The 22,698-nt window shown below is 44.4% G+C and overlaps 1 protein-coding gene across 3 annotated transcripts in view; it reads right to left on the bottom strand.

Annotated features, from left to right (window-relative positions):
• XDH (xanthine dehydrogenase) overlaps positions 1 to 22,698 on the bottom strand; it is a 77,701-nt gene that overhangs the window by 38,657 nt on the left and 16,346 nt on the right. For 2 of the 3 annotated variants that reach the window (XM_032239224.1, XM_032239225.1), the window contains 10 exons: positions 22,291 to 22,352; positions 13,467 to 13,535; positions 13,052 to 13,138; positions 11,742 to 11,883; positions 8,641 to 8,733; positions 7,885 to 8,036; positions 6,562 to 6,655; positions 4,797 to 4,906; positions 2,141 to 2,325; positions 468 to 642 (listed from right to left, as the gene is read on the bottom strand). In XM_032239224.1, coding sequence (XP_032095115.1) covers positions 468 to 642; positions 2,141 to 2,325; positions 4,797 to 4,906; positions 6,562 to 6,655; positions 7,885 to 8,036; positions 8,641 to 8,733; positions 11,742 to 11,883; positions 13,052 to 13,138; positions 13,467 to 13,535; positions 22,291 to 22,352 — 1,169 coding nt within the window. Of the gene's footprint in view, positions 1 to 467; positions 643 to 2,140; positions 2,326 to 4,796; positions 4,907 to 6,561; positions 6,656 to 7,884; positions 8,037 to 8,640; positions 8,734 to 11,741; positions 11,884 to 13,051; positions 13,139 to 13,466; positions 13,536 to 14,815; positions 15,505 to 22,290; positions 22,353 to 22,698 lie in introns of those variants that run through there. The other variant, XM_032239226.1, reaches the window with a different exon arrangement.

The following is a 22,698-nucleotide window of genomic DNA, read 5'->3' on the forward strand; positions in this document are numbered from 1 at the left end:
AGGGTTTCACTACATTGGCCAGGCTGGTCTTTAACTTCTGACTTCAGGTGATCCACCTGCCTCAGCCTCCCAAAGTGCTGGGATTACTAGTGTGAGCCACCACGCCTGGCCTTCTGCATTTCCTATCTAACCTATGAAACCACAGTTGTATCAGCGATACTGCTAGAAGGATTATCTGATCCACCTGCCCCTTTTGCAGATTTTACAGCTGAGACATAGGGAAAGTTGTGACTATTCAGGTTCTCATGGTGAGACACTGTCAGGGCAAGAACTTGTGTCCCCAGCACCCAGCCCAGTACTTTGCCTCCAAGCCAGCTGGTCACTCCCATTTCCATGGTTCCTGTGTTGTGACCCCAGTCCCTGCCATTCTGCCCTGAGATGTCCAGAGGAGAGAAGCAAATTTACTACCCAGACCAACAACCCCAGAAATGCTACAGAGAGCCTGTGCCTGGCCAAACCACACTCACGTCTTCCGGGTTCTCTTGGCCCAGCTTCTGGAGCACTGTCAGGTAGAACTTGAAGAAGAAGCTGAGGGTGAGGGTGCGCCGGAAGTCCACCATGCCGCCAGGGGCGTTGGGGGGCAAGTACAGCTCCTCGGCCAGGCCTGCACACACGTCCTGTAGCAGCTCCTCCTTCCATAGCCTGCCAGAGAGCAGGGCATGGGACAGTGCTCCTGCCTAGCCCTCCGTGTCCCTTTGTATAGAGCTGTGTGCCCAGGGCCATGGAGCTGTATAAAGCTTGGTTCAAAATTCAGCTTGGATACTTAGAGTTAGGTGACTTTAGGCACCATGCTTAAACTAACCTCATTGAGCCACTGTTTCCTCATGTTTAAAAATAGATACAATTTTTAAAGACCACCAAAGTAATAACAGTTAAATCTATCAAGCCCTCACAATGTGCCAGGCAACATCTTAAGTGTTTTAGATGAATCGTCACTTTTAATTTAAATTTTAAAATGTAGTAGGGAAAATTCCTATACCTATTTACCAATGAAAAAACTGAGGCATCGGGAGGGTCAATAACTTGACTTATGTTACCTATTTGGTAAATGACAGAGCCAGGAATTTTGGAACCAAGGAATCAAACTCCAAGTTAAGCTTTATAGATTCTATGTGGGTGCTATAAGGATTACACAGTGTGATGCTAGCAAAGTGCTTGGTACAATTTCTGTTATATAATAACCATAGTAATAGTAATAGTAGCAGTAGTAATAATCACAGCCATAGTGGTAGCAATAGTAGTAGTAGCAGAGAAGTAGTAGCATCAGCATCAATACTACTAGTAATTATACTAGCAACAGCAATAATGGTTGCAGTAGTGGTAACAATATAGATAGTAGTAGCAGAAGTAGTAATAGTCATAAAAGCAGTAGTAATAGAAGCAACAGCAATAGTAGTAATCACAGTAGTAACAGAAGCAATGCCAGAAAGTAGTAGTCATAGCAGCAGCAGCATCAATAACAGCAGTAATACTACTGTTAGTAGTAACAGTAGCAGCAGCAATACTAGTAGCAACAGTGATAGTAGTAGTAGCAGTAACAGTAGTAGCAGTAATTTCAGTAGCAATAATAGTAGCAGCAGTAATGCTATTAGGAAAATACTAGTATAGCAGTAGTAATAGTAGTAGCAGTACTAATAGAATAAGTAATAGAAGAGGCAACAATAGTAGTAGTAGCAATGATAATAGTAATAACAGCAATAATACTAATCATAATAGTGATAGGAATTGCAGCAGTGATCATAAGTGTAGTGATAGTAGTAGCAACAGTAGTAATAGTAATAGCAATAATGAGTAACAGTTGTAATTGTAAAGTAGAAGTAGCTAGAGTAGTAGCAATCATAATATTAATTACAGCTGCAGTAATAGTAGCAATAGTATAGTAGTAGTAGCAATGGTAATAGTATAGCAGTGGCAATACTCCTAGTAGTAATACTGGTAGTAGCATTAGTAATAGTTGTAGTAGCAACTGTGGTTATAGTGGAAGTAGAAGTGGTAGCAATAGTAGCAGCAGTAGCAGTAGTTATAGTAGTAGTAGCAGCAATAGTAATACTACTGGTAGTCATAGTAGCAGCAACAGTAGCAGTGATACTATTAGTGGCAGCAACAGCAGCAGCAGTCTCATTCTGCTGTTAGCTCTTACTTGGAAAGTTGCCTCTGAGTAGTCTTGAGGGCCGAGATGGTTCTGTTGGCCATTCCACCATAGCAAAGGGCCAGCTCCTCTACCTCTGTGGTTCCTGGCTTGAATAAAACTCTCATTCCACTGGTTACCTTGGCAATGTCATCTTCTCTCCGGGAGGCCTGCTTGAATGCTGAGAAATACTCACCCTAAAAGAGAACAGAAAGGCACCTGTGTTCCACCTTGCCCTGCAAGGGCTGCAAATGGCAGACTCAAATCGCAGGGCTATGAAGTGAGGGGATAACACTATCGCACAATAGTGGGGTGGCTGGCCCCAAGAATCAAAGGTCAAATGTAACTGATTACCACCTTTAGGAGAGGTTCCACATAACATTCCCAGAAGCTGGAAAAAAACCTGGATGTCTCCCTGCTAGTCAGAAAAGCCGAGGGTCAGGGACAAAGCGGAACTGCGTGGTCTCCATTGAACAACAGCTGCAGGGCAGGAAGGGTGCTTTCGCAAAGGATCCTCAGAGACACCTCAGCCCTCTTACTTTCCCCACCCTGGTGCCCACTATCAGCACCCACCCACCCGGCTTCTCTGGGGACTGAGGCTGTTTGGCCCTTGGCATCCTCTGCTTGTGGCCTCCACAGTGCTCTCTCCAACTTGTCCCTCCCACCAGTCTTTGGCATCGTTCAGACATCTTGGTGAAAGAGGCTGGGCACAGTGGCTTATGTCTATAATCCCAGAGGCCTAGGTGGAAGGAGTGCTTGAAGCCAAGTGCTCAAGACCAGCCTGGACAATATAGTGAGGACTTATCTTTAAAAAAAAAAAAATTAGCCAGGTGTGGTTGTGCACACCTGTGGTCCCAGCTATTTGGGAGGGTGAGGTGGGAGGATCACTTGAGCCTGGGACATTGAGGCTGCAGTGAGCTGAGATCATGCCATTGCACTTCAGCCTGGGCCAGCAGGAAGAGTGAGATTCTGTCACAAAACAAAAAAAATAAAGAAAAGAAAAGAAAGAAAGAAATCTTGCTAAAAGGAAGTATCGCTACTGCACTATGCAACAATCACTGCCCTTGTGCTTTAAACGCATTTTCCTTCATGAGTTTGAGTCAGGATCTGTCTTTAAGGATGGGAGAACAGCATGAGCCACTTTTCAGGTAAGAGCCACCTGACTTCAAGCCCTTTCTGTGTCAGGTTCCTTTTGAGATCTGTGCTTACTCTGGCATCACAAATGGTGTTGAACACCAAAGGTAGCAGGTTTAGGGAGAGGCCAGCTATTGGAAAAAGCACCATGAGGCCTACAGTGGAGGCCACCAAATGGCTACAGGCTTTTCTCCGAAGAAGCCGTGGAGCCCCCTCCTGATGGTAAAGCAGGTCAGGCTGGATGTCAAGCATGGCTCTGGGACACTGAGCCCAGAGTTTGACCTTTCTTCTGGAACAGAGGTCCCAGATGCTCACTCCCAGGACTGTGCCCGTCCATGGGGACGTTCTCACTGGGGTACGGTGAACTGTCAGTGTCAGATTGACAGTATCTTTTCTTGAGAGTCTTCTCATTCTGGGTATTAAAATCTCCTTTCTTAATGGCAAAGTGTGTTTTGTTAATGATCATACCTGGCTAATAAAAACTGAATAGAGCTATGCCTGTTTCCCCTCCTTTTATCGCTCATAATTTAAAAAAAAATTACTGAACTGTGAAATTCAAAACCCTGGGAATCACTGCACAAAATGGTCTATACAGACAAGCTAGAAAACCATTAAGAAACCACCTCAGAGATATAATTGCTTTAATTTAATTAGCATTCTCATTAAGGAAGTCAAAATTACCAAGGGCGAAACATGCCTCAGAACACTCGCTAAAGCGCCGGCTGTGGGAAACCTTCACACTCTCCCTGACAGCGGCTCCCCGCGCCTCTCCAGATGCCTTTTCTGAAAAGCCCTTTTGGAATGTGTTCTGAGCTGGTAGCTGCTACCAAAGGAGAGACCCACACCAGCTCAAGACATCACAGGCCCCAGGGAACAAATAGTACGGCAGCCAGTGGTGCCCAGACCTGCCCCAACAGGCCAGAAGAGCCACCCATGAAGCAGGAATCCATCCACACCAACACACAGCAAGCTCAGTGAAGCAACATCTTGTCAAGCCTCAGGTCAGCGTATGAGGGTCCGAGCCACAGGCAGCTTCTTCATGCAGCATGTGAGCCCCACATTCTTCACCACAGGAAAGCAAATTTCCTCTGACGTGGGCAGGAATCCTCGACAGCTACATGCGTTCTTGGAATTCTGTTGTTAGCTACTGGTCATCTCCACTGGCTTCTGGGCGTCACCAGGAACCTTATGAATTATTTATTTTCAGTCCTCACAATAACCCGTGTGGTAAGTAACATGGTGCCCATTTTACATATGAGGAAGTTAGGGCTCAGAAAGGTGAAATGACTCTCAGGACCAAGTATCTAGCTATCTGGTTCCACAGTCCCTACCATGTGGACTCCTATCCTGCAACTTCTCATTGTCCAGAAAGGAATATGTTTGGTTGAATAGCGGCAATGTTTGGAGAGAAAAACCAGTGTAAAAGTTGACAGATGCTCAGGCTGGTGGAGGCAGACCCTGGTCTCTTTGTCTAGAGCCTGGCAGTAGGACTCATTTGAGCAGAGCCTGGAACCAACACCCTCAAACATCTCACCTCCCTGCTGTAGGGGATCTCTATGGAGAGGAGTATTTCCTCGGGGCTCAGCAGGGTCTTTCTGTAGCCGGGGAAGAAGGTGTGGTCCATCCGAACAGTTCTCCTCGTGCCTGTACAGAAGCAAGATGAAGAGGAGCCAACGTGAGGGAAAGGCTGGGAACCCCATGGGGAGCAAAGGACAACCATCAGTGGGATTCCTCATGCTGGTCTCCAGTGCCCACAGTCAGAGTGAATGACTGGCACAATTGGGGCCAAATCCTCCATCTGAAATCCTTAAGCATCCTTAAGCAATGGTGTGCTGGTGAATCTTTAACAACCAGTTTCACGTAGGGGGGAAAAGCCCTAGTTTATAGCATTTGCCAATTTCTGTGGTGTAAATACTTCCAATAGCCAATTTCAGGATACCAAAGTTGCGTCACTGAATCTGAAGCTGGGAAGAAAGCAGAAATGTTAGCATAGCAACCCTGACCACTGTCCTCTGTAGGGCCTGCTTGCAAGGCTGGCCCTTGAGAACTTGTACTTCAGAAGGGTTCCCAGCACTCCATGATAGAGCAGCCCACTGTGCCTACACTATTTGTACAAACAATTGTTTATGCTGAACCCCTGCTTTCCTTCTGGGAGTCTAGACTTTGGGCACATGCCAGTAGAGGCTGCCTGTGTGACCAGCTCCCAAGAAAACTCCAGGTGCTGAGCCTCTAATAAGCTTCCTTGGTAGGCAAGACCTCACTTGTGTTGTCACAATTCATTGCTGGAGGAATTAAACATGCACTGTGTGACTGTGCTGGGAGAAGTCTCTGGAAGGTTGTGCCTGGTTCCCCCAGACTTTGTTCCCATGTATCTTTTCCCTTTGCTGATTTTGTGTCCTCCGCTATAATAAGTCACAGCCAAGAGTATGACTGAATGCTGAATCCTCCCAGTGAATATCAGAGCCGAGGTGGTCTTGGGGACCCTCTGACAAAGCAAAGATGTACAGGAGCACATAATTGTAGAGCATGCCCACTGTACAGACAGAACAGATGCAAATAACTCCAAGAGGGCTTATAACAGCAAAATGAAGTAATTAGGAAGTAATTCATTTTGAGTATTTATTTCTTTTGTTTTGAATATAATTTATTTCATTGTAAATTTACACACACCTCTTATTTTATTTTAATTTTTGAAACTGGGTGTCTCTCGGTCACCCTGGAGTGACAGTGGTGCAATCTTGGCTTACTGCCTCTGATTCCCAGGTTCAAGTGGTTCTCCTGACTCAGCCCCCTGAGTAGCTGGGACTAAAGGTGCACACCACCATGCCCGGTTAATTTTTGTGTTTTTAGTAGAGATGGGGTTTCACCACATTTGCCAGGCTGGTCTTGAACTCCTGAGCTCAAGTAATTCTCCTGCCTCGGCCTCCCAAAGTGCTGGGATTTCAGGCATAAGCCACCACCATTCCTGGCCTGATTTTTATTAATAACTCTATTTCACAAATGACTCACAGAATTCCTGATGGTCTAACAGCAGGCTGTGGTAAGCCAGTGCATCCCAACCCCATCACCCCGCTAGGTAAGGCATACAGGTAGCAGTTCCTGCTGTGAAGTCTCTACAAAGAAAAGGCCCAGCTCTCCTGTCGCCCTAACCACATACATTATCCTGTTTCCCTGGACCCAAACCTTAGGGACAGCTGGGTCACTGAACTTTGAGCTCTGTTTCTCCAGACAGTGACTTGTCTGGTGAGACTTTTCTCCCCCAAGTCCTTCTTTCTGGACCTCTGCTTCAGGCAGCTTACCTTTGGACACAAGTGTCAGCTTAGCCCCACTGGCCATGAACACAGGGTTGAGATCGGAGATGGGGCTGGCCGTGATGATGTTTCCTCCAATGGACTAAAACAAGCAGAGAGTATGCAGTGAGAGAGCATTCCAAGAAACCCTTGCTCATGCAGCAGGCTCCTGAATGCAGGGCAGCGGGGTGACACCTGCTGTAGGGAGACCCCTGAGGACCTGTGCCTACTGTGGTCACAATACCAGCACTGTGAGAACATGGGCATTCCGAAAAACGTGCAAAACTTGAAATCAGAACTCTTGGAACTGGATCCCAACTCTGAAATTTAGCAGGCAAGCCCCTTTAAGTGTGTTTGTTTTTTGATTGATGATTTCACCCAAGCTTTTCCTGAAAGGATAGAGGTGATTTATCACAGAGGCCATGTAGAGTTAGTAAAATGAAGATAAAGATCAAGGAAAAGAGGAGGAAGACTTCAGATTGAACAATTTGCTCTATTTGGATCTGAATTTCCTGGTAACGTGGCAAAAAAAATATAAGAATCAGATATTCTAATCATTATTAGAAAACAGGAAGAAAATCAGTGGCGCAATGAAAATAAAATTCTTCCTGGAAGTAGATTGTAGCAGAACTAGGGAACTCAGCAGAGTTTCTGAGTTTATGTCTCCTTATCTATAATCAGAAGTGACAGGTACTTGGGGTGGGGCCTGAGAGGAATAGCAGTAGGCTGTTTGTTTTAATTTAAAAAATAATAATTTAAAAATGGAAGGGATAGCTTTTCTTCCAACACCATAAACTGTTGTGAAGAGCTCCCATTGGCACAGGATGTGTGAATGCCACCTGCAAACGGGGGATGTGGGGATTCGTCTGAAGGCTGCCTGTGAACAATCACAGGTGGATTCCTCCCTCCTGTCAGAGGGCTCTGTCTCTGAAAGGAAATTCTCCTCCCAATTTTGGCTTCTCCCTAGCATATCTCTTATTCACCTACTGCTAGGCTCTGCCAAGCTCAGGAAGAGGGAGGGAGGTAGGAAGCTGCATCTCTGCAACCACAGCATGAAGCCTACGAGTCGCGGAGTGCATTTCCCAGGGTGCCCCACCGACCACCGTCAGAAGCACCTGAAGAGCTGGGCTACATCCCAGACCCATGTGTCAGAATCTCTGAGGGTGGGCCCAGGAATCTGCATTTTAACAAGCATTGCTCCTCCCACCCCCAGGCAACTCTAAGCACTAAAGTTTGATGCCCACTGCGCTGACGCAAGTGAGAGTCTGGCTACCCTGCTTTGGGATGAAAACTCCGTCCTGCGGGCCTCACTTGCCTCTGACAGCGACTCACCGCCACAGACTTGACCTGCTTCCCAGCAAACCAGCGCAGCTGCTCCAGGACCCCTCTGAACACCTCTGTCTTTTGGGCAGGAAGCTTAGCAACGGCATCAACCAGGGTCTTTTCCACAATGCTCAGGGGGCAAGCAGCTCCGAAGGAGATACCTGGGAACACACATTCGGAATAACAGCAATCCTTCCCACAGTTCAGAAGAGGATTGCATCCAAATCTCCGCTGAAGCTTTCCAACAACCCCAGCAATGTTGAATCGGGACTCCCAGCTTTACATGGATAATTATGACCCAGAGTGGCTGAATGACTTAACAAATGCCACACAGCTCATAAACGAACCAGTACTCAAGCTTAGGCCTCTTGATCCTGCAACCGATGCTCTTTCCTCTAAACCGGTAGCTCTCAACTCATTAAAATCAGAATCTCTGGGGTGAAGTCCTAGCATTCTTTTCAACAGCACTTAAGCACAGCCCCCGCCTCCCCACCCCCACATGAGTGATTCTAATGTGTAATCAGAAATGAGAAAAATGATTGAAGATTCCATAGCCTCTTGTTGACTGGCACCCTACCATAGATGCTTAGCAGATAAAAGGCAATGAATCAGTCCCCTCCCATCTTTCCCTGTGCAAGGTGGGCTCCAGGAGAAGCAGGGGCAGCCAGAGCCAGTGAGGAGGCCACCCTGACACCTACCACCAACGTTGTGACCCATCCCCAGCCTCACAGCCCCACCATGAGCTTGGAGTGAACCTCCCCTTACCCTCGGGTCCATGTTCTACTGAATTCAGCTCAGGGATCCAGGCTGGGCAGACAATCATAGGAAATAGCATATTCTTGAACTTCATCTCGATGCCTAGAGAGAAACAAGAAGCCCAAGTTGTAGGTGCATTGTTGTATCACCAGGGCAGGCCTTAGCAGCTTTTCCCACCATTACACATAGGATATATGACATAGCCACAATCACAATATGCTCCCTGGTGACTGTAGGTGTTTGGTAATAGGAAACTCAGTAGAACATGGGTGGGATTAGTCTTTGGACTATCAGCCTGAAAACTATCTCAAAAAACTATCTGAATTCAAATGAAATGAGTTTGAATTCACTGGAGAGAGAGAGAGAGAGAGAGTGTGTGTGTGTATGTGTGAACAACATTAGAAAACACAGGAGGCCAGACACGGTGGCTCACACCTGTAATCCCAGCACTCTGGGAGGCCGAGGTGGGCAGATCACGAGGTCAGGAGTTCAAAACCAGCCTAACCAACATGGTGAAACCCCGTCTCTACTAAAAATACAAAAATTAGCTGGGCATGCTGTTGTACGAACCTGGGAAACAGAGGTTGTTGCAGTGAGCCAAGATCGGGCCACTGCACTCCAGCCTGGGTGACAGAGCAAGACTCTGTCTCCAAAAAAAGAAAAGAAAAGAAAACACAGGAAATTAAGGTATGTCAGGAACCCTTCTAAGCACTTTCCCTATTTTAACTTATTTAATCCTCACAATAACCCTATGAGGAACTCTGATTTTTCCATTTACGGATGAAGACGCTGAGGCACAGAAAGATTAAGTTTCTCGCCCAAATCACACAGCTAAGAATAAGCAAATTTCACTACTGGAATGATTATTTGTGTTGGGGTATAATAGTAATAAAAACATGAAAGTTTAACATTAAAGCAGAAAAGGAAAATGGGTGGGAAAACTTCAAATCTGTCTTCCAGTTCCCACTATCTGCCTGAGTTCTTCAAGGTTTCTGGCTTGGAGGGGCCACACATCTGTGTGTGGTTTCTGGCCTTCCTGACTAATGAGTCAGAAGCCTCTGTTAAACAAATGTGCCTCTGTTCCTTAGGCCTAGTTGGCCCAGCACCTCGCCCAGCCTTGCCAACAGGATATAGATGGAAAAGGTTAAAAAAGAAATACCTGTGACCTCCTTGCCCCACCCCCAACCCCAGGTGCTGTTCAGGATTTCTGAAGGGAGCCCTAGGCTTTGAGGGTCCCCAGATTCCAGAAATCCTCAAAGTTCCCTTCAGAAATCCTAAACAGCACCTGAAGATCAGCCCCCTTTGAATATCAGCTTCCAGGACAAAGAATACAGATTGAGGCAGTAAGTCCTCTCGTGATAAGGTTTTCTCTGTGTCTGCCTTCCCCCAACACCCTGCGTTGACTGGAGCTGGCAATGCTCCTGGGGTATGCATAAGAGAGGAGGGAGTGGCACAGACAGAGGTGGTCTTAAGAAATCATTCCTAATTGTGGAGCTTATGTAATCTTTGTAAATTCCTTTCTCTTGGAATCCAACTGGGCCCAGGCCATTGGATGACTCAGAGCAAGGAGCATGCAATGATCCCCTCGAGGCTGAGGTGGGGGACCACTTGAGCCCATGAGTTTGAGGTGAGCTATGGTAGCATTGCACCACTGCATTTCAGCCTGGGCAACAGGGTGAGACCTTGCCTTTGAGAAAAAAAAGGAAGGGCCTCCTAAGATTCCCCCAGCCACCTTAAATCAAGCTACACCTGGGCTACCTGAACCGTGAGTCCTGTTGAGCCATGGCCATCAAGATCACATTTCTTGAAGTGTGTCTCAGCCCACCCTGCTGCCTCAGCGTGTCACTAAACCACAGCTGGGGACTCTACCGTGTGTATGTGCTCACGAGGGCAGCGCCCACTCTGACTCCATAAGCACTGACCCAAGCCAGGCTCTCCTCTTTGCGGCTGAGGAGTCAACCAGAACCCAGGGCTTGGCAGCTCCTTCAGGAACCAGGGCCAGGTGTCTCCCCCAAGCTGGACCTGACTGCTTAGAAGGATGGCATGCCCCTCCACAGCAGAGGTCCTCAGCTGGGCCGTGGTCTCCTCTTTAGATCCTCACTAGGCTTGGGACCCAGCAAAGTAGAAATAGACCATGCCAGGTTTAGAAATCGATAGAGATTAGCAGAGGCCTGGGAACCTCTGCCATCTCTCCCCATCTCTTAAAGCACTGGGGCTGAGAGCTGCATATTCCGAGTCTCCCAGTGTGTTCGAGTATTCTGGGCCTCACATCCTAGATGGTAGCACTGACAGGGCAGGTGGCCACAGTCACAGGCAGCACAAACTGCCTACGATGAATATTAGAGTCACGAGTGACGGTGATAAAGTGGGTGTAGGGTGGTTACTTAGATAGAGCTACAAGCTGCAGATCATGTTCTTTGAAGCGAGCGCTCTCTGCTTGTTTGTTTCTTAAATAAATGGATTGCTTAGAGAGGGAATAGGTTTCTTGGGATGCTTATATATTAGATATAGCCAGGAGGTCAGTGTAACTGCTATGCTACCGTCACACCTGGAGCTCTCCTCTTCTTTACCTTATCACATCATTCCCCAGAAGAAGTGGGATGGTGGGCTCAAAAGCATGACTTTTATGGAACCTCTAGTGTTCATCAGACACTAGCCTAGACACTATGCTTGAATTACTTCTTCTTCCCTTAGACTAGAAGTCTCTTGAGGGCAATGAACCATGTCCAATTGATCCTTGTCTCCCAAGCCCCTTTTTTGGGAAAAAACTCAACTACATGCAAGAATCTCATTTTACACCCAAAACAATCCTTTAAGGAGTTATTAGTAGCCCCATATAAAAAACAGAACATGAAGGTAGACAAGGACAAACAACTCTTTGGAGGTCACACATCCAGCAAGGAGCCAAGCCAGATCTGTGGGACTCCACAGCCAGAGGTCTTTGCAGGAACTGGAGTTTCCAGGGCTTTCTGGTGGGCTCCAGGTAGTCAGTGGGGCAGAGGGGTCGGGTGCAGAGGTAAGTAAGGACAGGGGGAGGTGAGGATGTGCAAGGGGAACTAGCAACACCCCCAGGCCTCAGGCAGCCCCAGGGAAGCCTCCCCAGTCCTTACCAATCTCCGTGTTCCCCACCACCAGCTTGGCACCGGGGTACTCAGCCTTGAGGTCCAGCAATTCCTTGAGGGTTGAGACCTGTATCCACGTCACACGCTCCCCTTCAAATCGCAGCTGCTTCCGAGGAGTGTCTTTCAGCCTCTGGGAAATGTAGTTTTCTTACTACACTGTCTCTTTCTTCCTACTGTCATTACCCTGACCAATTGCTTTAAGTCAGCAATGGGATGTTTTACTGACATTCAGAACGAAAATATCTATCAGGGAGAAGTAAGGGGAAGTAATATGTTCAGAGGCAGGAACTCAACTGGGACTGTTAAACATATGCTTAGTCTTTACAAGACCTCCATGAAGGAGGCATTATAGGCCTCATTTTCACCGCTGAAAGAAGATCCTGAGGGTCAAGGAGGTTATGGGATCTGCTGAAGGTCACATGCCATGAGGAGTCCCCAACAGACCTAGCTGAAAGCCCAGGCTCCTTGCAGTGCCCCATACTGTCTCCGGGGGGCACCAAGGACAAGGCATGAGAAGAGATGGAGGTCAGGAAGGTAGGAAGGGGTGTTTGTTACAAGGTGATGCCTAGGAAGGCTTGCTTTAGTGCTTGCAGGGTGACACTGGGCTGAACGAAGCCCTCAAATCAAACTGCTGGGTATTTTCAAAGTTTCACAGTCCAGAGAAAGATCTGCTGGTTGTTGGCTCCACAGCCATTCTCTCTGGCCTGTTGAAGCTACAAGCAAGTTTTCGTAAGCACAACATCCTGAGAAGTGTGCACTTGAAAAACTCCAAGTGGCTTGATTTTTTCATTCCCATAAATATTAGGGTGATGGTGATAAAGTGGGTGTGAGGGGGTGTCCTTAAGACAGAGCTGCAAGCCACAGGTCATGTCCTTTGAAGAGAGTTTTGTTTGTTTGTTTGTTTCTTAAATAAATGGATTGCTTATAGAGGGAATAAGTTTCTTGAGGTGCTTATAAATTAGATATAGCCAGGAGGTCAACAAATGGTTATAGTGCACCTGCTACACTACAGTGTGCCCAGAGAGCCAGTCCCTATCATCATGGGGCTTGCCATTTAGCAAGGAACGCAGACATCAAATCAGTAACTGTAAGTGTGACACACATGAGCAGATGTGCAGGGCTGTGAGCACACGTAGCAGAGACTCAACCTAGTAGGGTGTCAGGAAATGGAAGGGAAATTTAAGCTGAAACCTAAAGGACAGGAAAGACACAAGTTCCCAGTGGGTATGAAAATAAAGCAGGTTTCCAGGGACTCACAGTAGAGACTCTGCTAGACCTGTCCCTGAGGCATCACCTACCAGCAACTCGGGAGGAAAAATGGGCTCCTGGGTGGGATCCAGGGGCGTGAACTCCTCTGGTTTGAATAAAGATGGCGAGAGACTAACCTATGGGGAAAGAGAACAAGTAGGTGGTACAGTATCTCCTCCTTTCAAATGCCCAAGAGGACCAATCAGCCTTTCCTTCCAGCAAGCTCATTCCCAGCCCTACTGAAGGCTGCAAGAGGAGCAGGTAATATCTGGGAAGCAGGAATGAGAGGGTCTCAGTTAGAGGACCCGGGGCTAACGTGCACCATCACCATCCCCACAGTCTGCCATTACTGACTCACCATAGCATCCTTGTCCAGTCCCCACTGCCAGGGACATGAGCTTGTGCACCAACTCCTCTAAGTCTCAGATTACCCCCAGGCTTCCAGTGGGAGAATAACTCACTTACTGAGTGGTCTTTCTTCTGGTTCATACAGCAATTTGGATTGTTCACATCTCCTCCACAGCATCCACCATCCTAGAGAGATGATGAACATCTGCACAAGGGTATTTACAAAGAGTATTCACAGAAGCTAAGGAATCTGGATTATTAATATCTAGAACACTCCAGCTCTGATGCTTGTCCCAGCATCAACAGCAGGGGCAACCTACCTGACTATTGTGCAGAGTGGAGGCCTCAACTACATTCTCTCTTGCTTGGCTAACATAGATTAAACAACTCATGTATAAACAAACACAAGGAACAAGGTCGCTGAATTTCAGGAACTTGTCTCCATAAAAACTAGATCCTACTTTACCAAAACCTATCCTTTATGCCCATTTCTCTTCTTCAGTGCTGCTTCCTTAGGAAGCCTCTATGAGGAATATTCCCATTGGCTCTCTCAAGACTCAAGAGGCTTGACTTCCAGATCAGCAAGGTTCTAGGGGACTTCGCTGGTGTCTCCTAGTCTGGAGTCTCTGTGGGACTCTGCTGAGGATGTCCAAGATGGATGCTGGGCCCAGCGCTATGTCCAGCCAGTGTGCGCAATGGCCTCCCCGCTGCTTATTAGGCACTTCCTCCCAGAAAGGTAAACACTCTTCACTCCTCACTGTGGGCCTGTTCTGGAGGAAGTATGCAGGTCACACCACCCAGCAACTCTGGGAAAAGACTTGCTCAGGACCTCTTAGGATACCAGCGGCAGAGCACACACAGAGTCTAGAATCACTGCCTCCCAGCACCAAGGCATTGCAGGGTGGCAGAGGACGGTGCTCAGCTGACTGATCTGCAGCTCAGGGCTTCAGGAGACCGAGTGCTGGAGTTGTGCTGAGATGAAAAAGTAGAGAAAACTTATAGGCTCTGCCCCAGGCACTCTTATGGGGCAGTCAATTCCTGAAAAAGCAGGCTGGGAGCAGTCCTTCTGCATGTTGGCCACAGGAGACACCATGTCATGCTAGCATTTCCCAGAAACTGTGTCACAACCCATTGTCTTTCCCAAGAAAGTGCTCACAGGGCTGGGACGCTGGAGGTGTGACCTTGGACAACTTGTAAGCAGGCAGGTGATGGTAACAGGAGAGAAACCCTCCAACCCCCTCACCACCTGCACATGCATACTGCTCTGTGTGCAGACTCTTCCTGCATTCATGGCTCCAGCACTGGGTGCCAGACCTGCTCCATCCATTCTGAGCCTCCCTGCAGCCAGCCACCTTGCACTTCCCCTCTATATTTAGGCAGAAAGCAAGGAAAAAGGAGAGGTTTCTTACTGCCTCTTCTCATCTTTCTTCTTGGAGGAGTGAAACAGGGAAATGCCCCAGGCCTACCTGAAGTGGAAGGTCCTGCATCCCACTCACCTGGCCCTTCTGAGGAAGGACATATTTCACAGAAGGACCTTTTCCAGACAAAGTGCCGCCTCATTATCACCTAGACCTATTTTCTTGATAATTCTTTGGTGCGTTAATGACATAAATTACTGTGATGTGCAATCATGCGTCACTGCCCTCAAGACCTATTGAGGTTGGATAAGACTTAATTTTCTCCACCCTCCTGAGATTCCTACTTTACTAAATAGAAGACTTCTGGGCTGGTGCCTTAAAAAAAAAATTTTTTTTTTAAGAGTGGTTTAAGGTTCACAGAAAAAAGCTCAGTGGAACATGTAGAGAATTCCCAAATATCACCTATCCCAACACACACACACACACACACACAACCTTTCTCACTTCAACATCCTCAAAAGTGGACTCCACTGACACATCACTACCATCCAAAGTCCATAGTTTACATGAAGATTCACTCTTGGTGTTGTACATTCTACTGGTTTTGACAAATGCATAATGAAACATGTCCACTCATAGTATCTTACAGAATAGAGTTATACTGCACTAAAAAACTTCTGTGTCCTGCCTATTCATCCCTCTCTCCCCTAATTACTAGCAACCAATCTTTTTACTGCCTCCATAGTTTTGTTTTTTCTAGAATTTGATAGAATTCATATCATACAATATGTAGCTTTTTAAGATTGACTTCTCCCCTAGCCCCCCAATCCCCCAACAGACCCCAGTGTGTGATATTCCCTTCCCTGTGTCCATAGCGGGGGATGGGGAGGTTTGGGAGTGATAACATTGGGAGAAATGCCTGATGTAGGTGATCTTTGTGAAAGATCAGTTGATTATATTTATGTTGGTCTATTTCTGGTCTCTCTATTCTGTTCCACTGATCTCTTTCAATTCTTTTACAAATACTACACTGTCTTGATAACTGCAGCTTTGTAGTAAATCTTGACATTGGGTAGTGTGAGTCCTCTGACTTTGTTCTCCAGTCTCCATCAATATTGAGTTGGCTATTCTGTGTGTTTTTCTTCTCCATATAACTTTAGGATCAATTTTTGATGGCCACAGAATAATTTACTGGGATTTTGATTGGGATTGCATAGAGTCTACAGTTGGGAACAACTGGTATCTTGATATATTTGGTTTCCTATCCATGAAAAAGGTATGTCTCTTCTTTATTTAGTTCTTTGGTTTTGTTTATCAGAGTTTTGTAGTTTTTCTCACATAAATTTTGTATACACTTTTTAGATTTTTACCTAAGTATTTCATTTATTGGGGAGTGCTAATGTAAAACGTAAATGATAATGTGTTTTGAATTTCAAGTTCTACTTATTCATTGCTGTTATGTAGGAAAGTGATTAACTTTTGTATTACCTCTGATTTTATCTTCTGGAAGAGATGGTAGACAATTGGCATAATCTCTTTTTTAAATGTTTGGTAGGATTTACCAAACATGAATCTATCTGGGCTTGGTACTTTCTGTGTTAAAGCTATTAATTACTGATTGAATTTTTTCAATAGTTATAGGCATATTCAGATTATCTATTTCTTTTATGTGAATTTTAGTAGCTTACATCTTTCAAGGAATTGGTTTATGTCATCTAGGTTTATCAAGTGTGTGAGCATAGAGCTGTTGTTAATATTCCTTTATTATCCATTTAATGTATGTGAGATCTATACTGAGATCCTTTTATTTTGATATTAGTAATTTGTATCTTCTCTTTTTTCCTTAGTTAGCCTGGCCAGAGGCTTATTAATTTTATTGATCTTTTTGAGGAACCAACTTTCAGTTATGTTGATTTTCTCCACTGATTACATGTTTTCAATGAAATTGATTTCTGCTCCAAATTTTATTTTTCTTCAGCTTATTTTGATTTGCCTTTTTTTTTCTAGTTTTATAAAGTGTGAGGCCAGATTACTGATTTTATTTTATATAGTGTTTTATTTTTATTTATTTATTTTTTTGGGGGTGATGGAGCCTCACTCTGTCACTCAGGCTGGAGTGCAATAATACATTCTGGGCTCACTGCAACCTCTGCCTCCCAGGTTCAAGCAATTCCCCTGCCTCAGCTTCCTGAGTAGCTGGGATTACAGGTGCATGCCACCACGCCTGACTAATTTTTGTATTTTTAGTAGAGATTGGGTTTCACCATGTTGGCCAGGCTGGTCTCAAGCTCCTGACCTTGTGATCTGCCTGCCATGGTCCCCCAAAGTGCTGGGATTACAGGCATGACCCACTGCCCTCAGTGGATTATAGATTTTAAATCTTCCTTTCTAATGTATGCGCTCAGTACTATACTTTCCCTCTAAGCATTGTTTTCACTTCATCTTACAAATTTTGATAAGTTGTTTTTTCAATTTCATTGAATTCAAAATATTTTAAAATTTCCCTCAAGATTTTCTCTTTGATCCTTGTGTTATTTTGAATCGTGTTGTTTAATCTTCAAGCATTTGGGGATTTTCCAGCTATCTTTCTGTTATTGATGTCTAGTTTAATTTCATTTTCATTTGAAAGCAAACAGTATATGATTTCTATTCATGCAATTTAAATTTGTAAATGTGTGTTTCATAGCACAGAACGTGGCCCATCCGGGTGAATGTTCCACATGAGCTTGAGAAAAATGTCTTTTATGCTGTTGTTGGCTAAACTAGTCTATAAATGTCAATTATATCTAATTAATTGATGGTGCCATTGAGTCCAATTATGTCCCTACCGATTTTTGACCTAGTGCATCTGTCCATTTCTGATATAAGGGTGTTGAAATCTTCACATATAATAATGGATGCATCTGTTTGTCTCTGCAGTTCTATCAGATTTGTCTTATGTATTCTGAAGCTCTGTTGTTAGGTGCATACACATTAAGGATTGTTATGTCTTCTTGGAGTATTGATTCCTTTATTATTTTTAATGCCCCTCTTTTTCTCTGATAGCTATTCTTGATCTGCAGTTTGCTCTGTCCAAAATTAATATGCTACTTCCACTTTCTTTTGATTAGTATATCATGATCTACCTTTCTTCATCTACTTAGTTTTAGTCTGTTTGTGTCTTTTCATTTAAAGTAGGTTTCTTGTAGACAACATATAGTTGAGTCTTGTCATTTTCATCTACTCTAACAATCTGTCTTTTAAAGGGTATATTTAGATCATTGACCTTTAAGGTGATCATTGATACAGCTGGATTAGGATCTATCATAGTTGTTATTGTTTTCTATTTGTTGCCCTTGTTCTTTGTTCCTAGTTTTGTCTTTCACACATTTTCTGTCTTCTGTGGTTTTAACTGAGCATTGTTTATAATTCCATCTCCTCTCTTTTCATAAAATATCAATTATACTTCATTTTCAACTTTTTTTTCTGGTAGTTGCCTTAGAGTTTGCAGAATACATTTATACTAATCCAAGTCCACTTTTAAATAACACTATGCCACTTCACAGATAGTGATAGTATCTTAACAATAACAAAGTATTTCTAATTTTCCTCTTGTTTATTTTATCATTGCTGTTTTTCATTTTACTTATACACAAGCACATATACCTACGCATGAACACATAAACAAATACATTGTTGCTATGAATGTCTTGAACAAATTTCTATCTGCTAGACCAATTAAGAGTACAGAAAATAAAAGATTTTATTTTACCTTTACTTATTCATTCTCTGATGCTCTTCCTTTCTTTACGTAGATCTGAGTTTCTGGCCTACATCATTTTCCTTCCCTTTGAAGAACTTTTTAACATTTCTTGCAAGACAGGTCTACTGGCAACAAATTCTCTCAAGTTTTGTTTTTCTGAGAAAATATTTCTCACTGGCTTTTGAGGATACTTTTGGGGGCAATAGAATTGTAGGTACTTTGGTTTTTTTCTTTCAATACATTAAGTATTTCACTCCATGCTTCTTGCTTGCATGGTTTCTGGGAAAAGTCAGATATAATTTTATGTTTGCTTTTCTATAGGTAAGGGATGTTTTCCTCTGGCTTCTTTTAAGTCATTTTCTTTACCTTTGATTTTTTGAAGTTTGAGCCCCACCTGGCCTGGGGCTCAGTTAACTGCATGTACAAGCATGCAGGCCTGGGGCTCAGTCAGCTCCTGCATGTTGAAAACCTTGGTCTCTGTCCCTCTCAGGTGTGATTCTGCCTGCAGAAACTAAAAACTTTACCTTCTTCTTCAAGTCTTTGACTCCTGGGATCTTCAGGGAAGTTTGGGAGTTTGGAACCCAACCGACTCTATTAGGGGGTGCTATGCTGCAGGTCTACCTTCAGGCAGTCTCCCTGACCCAGGACGTTTTCGAGGATGAGAGAAAGGAAAGTTTTTGTTGGGTTTTGTTTTTTGGTATTTATCCTGATTGTTGTTCTCTGAATTTCCTGACTCTGTGGTTTAAAGTCTGACATTAATTTTGGGAAATTCTCAGTCATTATTGCTTCAAATATTGCTTCTTTTTCTTTTTCTTCTTCTTCCGATATTTCCATTACATATATGTTACATCTTTTGTAGTTATCACACAGTGCTTATTTGTTTCTGTTCTGTTTCTATTCACTCCCTTCTCTCTGTTTTTTTGGTTTTGAAAATTTGCATTGTCATATACTCAAGCTCAGAAATTCTTTTCTCAGCCATGTCCAGTCTTTTAATGAGCCCAACAAAGGTAGTCTTCAATTTGTTATAAGTATTTTCAATCTCTAGCATTTCTATTTAATTCTGTCTCAGAATTTCCATTCTCTGCTTACATTATGCATTTGTTCTAGTATGTTATCTATTTTTCCATTAAAGCTCTTAGAATACTAACCATAGCTTTATGAAATTCCTCATTTGTTAATTCCAATATCCCTGCCCTATCTGATTCTGGTCCTCCTGTTTGTTCAATCTCCCCAAATTTTGTTTGCCTTTGACTATGCCTTACAATTTTCGGTTGAAAGGTGGACATGATGTACTACCTAAAAGGACCTGATATAAATAGGCCTTTAGTTAATGTATTGTTAAGACATGAAGGAGAAGTATCCTGCAGTCCTAGGATTAGTCTCAGTCTTTTGGTGAGCTTGTGCCCCTGGCCTGTGAACTTCACAAGTGCTTCTCAGGTTGGTTTTTTTTCCCTCCATTTGGTGGGACAGGATGGCTGGAGGCTGCTGGACTTGTGTATTTCCCTTCCCACAGGTGAAAGACTAGAGGGTCCTGAAGCTGCATATTTCCCCTTCCCGAGGTAGGTTAGGCTCTAATATAACCTCAGAAGTTTAGGCTGTGGTAAAATAATTTCTCCTGAGGGCAGGCCTTCTCAAGAAGAACAGAATGCTCTGGCATATTTCAAAATGGTTCCTTTTCCCACTCCCCATCAGAAACACAAGAGGCTTTTTCTCCAACATTTACTGTGAGGACCTAGTAGAACTCCTGGAGGTAAAACTCACAAAAGTGCACAGCACCCCCTGCCTCCCCCTGGAGTTTATATCCCTGTTATGCCTCCAGCAATTCATCAGTTAGTATTTACATTTTCTACCCTGGTAAAGGTTTCTGCAGAAGTTTCTGATTTTGTGTTTCTGCTCTGATATGTTGTGTCTGTCTCTCCAATTTTTTGGACAATTAGTTGTCCTTGACCTCATTCCTCTGATGGATCTGAAGACAATTGTTGATTCTTCAGTTTGTTCACCTTTTTTCTTCTTGTTTAGATGAAATAAAGACTCCTAAGCTGCTTACATTTACATGCCAGACCAGAAACTGGAAGCCTTGCTTGTTCCTGTTTAATAGCTCCTCCATTTCTTTCCTTGCTGCCAGATAGACATGGTCACTTCTTGCTGTGAGCAGTGTGCCCACCGCTAGCTGACCCTCCACATGCTTTCTAGTGTGCTATGGACAGGAAAACTAGATAACCAAGTTTGTTAGAGCTGTGTGTAAAATAACAGTAAAAAGGTTCTAAAGAAGCATCTCGGGGACCTCTGACGAGTAACGTGCATTAGCTTCTGAGCACCTTTTGTGTGTCAGGCATTTTGGCTGCTCAGAGCTCTCAGCCTTGCTTTGCTCTACACTGCTGGGTAGCTGAATTGAGGGAGGTAAGGGCTGCATGATGAAATCAAGGAGCCATTTCAACTTCAGGGAGGGAAGGCAATTGCTATGCTCAAAAATCCTTCTGTTTTGAAAAACTAAGAGGACTGGTTACATTATATGACTTTTAGCAGGTTCTTATGAAGTAAATAGAGGCAAGATGAACAATCCTTGGTTCTCCGAAAACGCTGAGTAACTTGTGAAGGTTATATAGTGGCTAATGGAAGAAATGTATCAGCATTATAATTTAAGGTTGCCATTTATTGAATAACTGAAATGTCCCAGGCATTGTTCTAAAAGCTTTACAAGAAGTACTTAATTTTTATAAACACAGTGAGGTAGATATTCTAAGGTAATCACCTAATAAGATCACCATTTTATTAGGTTGGTACAAAACTAATTGCAGTTTTTCTTTTCATACTTTTAATGGAAAAACCACAGTTACTTTTGCACCAATCTAATAAAAACAAGCAGAGTTACCTAAGGTCATGCATCAATTAAGTAATGGAATGGAATTTGAACCCAGGTCTGCGGAATCTGAATTTGTGCTTTCAGTCATTTTCATTTAAGTCCACTCTTGCTAATACTTCATCAGCAGCAGCATTAATCAGAGTGTGGTGTTTTCTGTACTTATAAGGTCCTGTCTTCATTTCCACCCACCCCTTCTTGGATTATATGGACATAACACTCTTTTGCATGATGTTCCAACCCTAAAGGTGAGTGAAAAGCAAAGGAGTCTGTAACTCCCCTGGACCCAGGATCAAATTGAAATGAGATGGTTTGTTTGGAGTCAGTATTAACTTGACCCAATTAGGAAGTCAGGTATAACCTAGGGGGAGATTAAGCCAAGAAAGGAGGTGCCAGCTTTCTGCCTTCCTTGCCAGATGGCAGGTGAGCGTCTGTGTTTGTATAATCAATACCCACACACCCAGCTGTGGCTTCTAACTCAGAATTATAGGAACACTGCAGGGACTCACAAACTATCTGGAGATCTAATTACTAGTTTCATAAGCCCAAAAGAGTGTCAACCACAGAAAGCAGCCAGGAGAGGGAAGGAGGAGAAATGCAAGTGCTGAGCAAGGCTGGGTTGTTAGTAAATGCTACATTCAGCACCTGTGCCATGGGCTGAGCCTGCCTGTCTCCAAGGAAAGCTGCCAAGCCCAAAGGCACTGGAGGAAGCTAGTTCTCGGGCAATGGGCCTCTTCCAGGAAGCAGGTCTCCAGATCATTACTGGGAGAAAGTCCCATGCTATTCATAAGAACCCTTCCCTGAATAAGAATGGCAGACTCTACTCCCCATGCCAGATGTCCCCAGAGGGAAGACTTACTAACTGGCCGTCTTATCATCCTTGTTTGTAGACCAGAGGTCCATGGTCTCCCTCCCAACAGTGATTTCCGAGTGCTGCTGTTTTGGGAGCAGAGACACTGATGCTCTTGGATCTCCACTTACCCTGGCAAAGGTCCGGAAGCCCTGGAGGATGGCTCTGTAGCCTGTACAGCGGCACAGATTTCCTGTGGGCCAAGGAAAAAGCTGCAATGTCAGTGCAGGCCCGTGGGATGGGTGAGGGGTTTGTGACTTTGCTCCCAACCTAGTTGGGTGCTCACTTTACCAGGCTGCATTCTGTTACCTCTGTCTGGAAGGCCTCTTGACCTTCTCCTATCCTGACTTCAGAACATCTATCATGACTTCAGGGAGTCATTCCTAGAATGGATGCCTTCCTGGAATGCCCAGACTGAGTCAGGTGCCTCTCCCTAAGTGCTCCCACAGTGGCTGGTCATAGCTTTACCAGTTAGCCTATTGGACTACATTATAAACTCTCTTCTTCTTCAGACTGTGAACTTTTTGAGGGCAGAGATT

The sequence above is a fragment of the Sapajus apella genome, unplaced genomic scaffold, assembly GCF_009761245.1.
Source record: "Sapajus apella isolate SASKATOON/1434 unplaced genomic scaffold, GSC_monkey_1.0 scaffold44, whole genome shotgun sequence".
In the NCBI taxonomy this organism is placed as follows: Eukaryota; Metazoa; Chordata; class Mammalia; order Primates; family Cebidae; genus Sapajus; species Sapajus apella.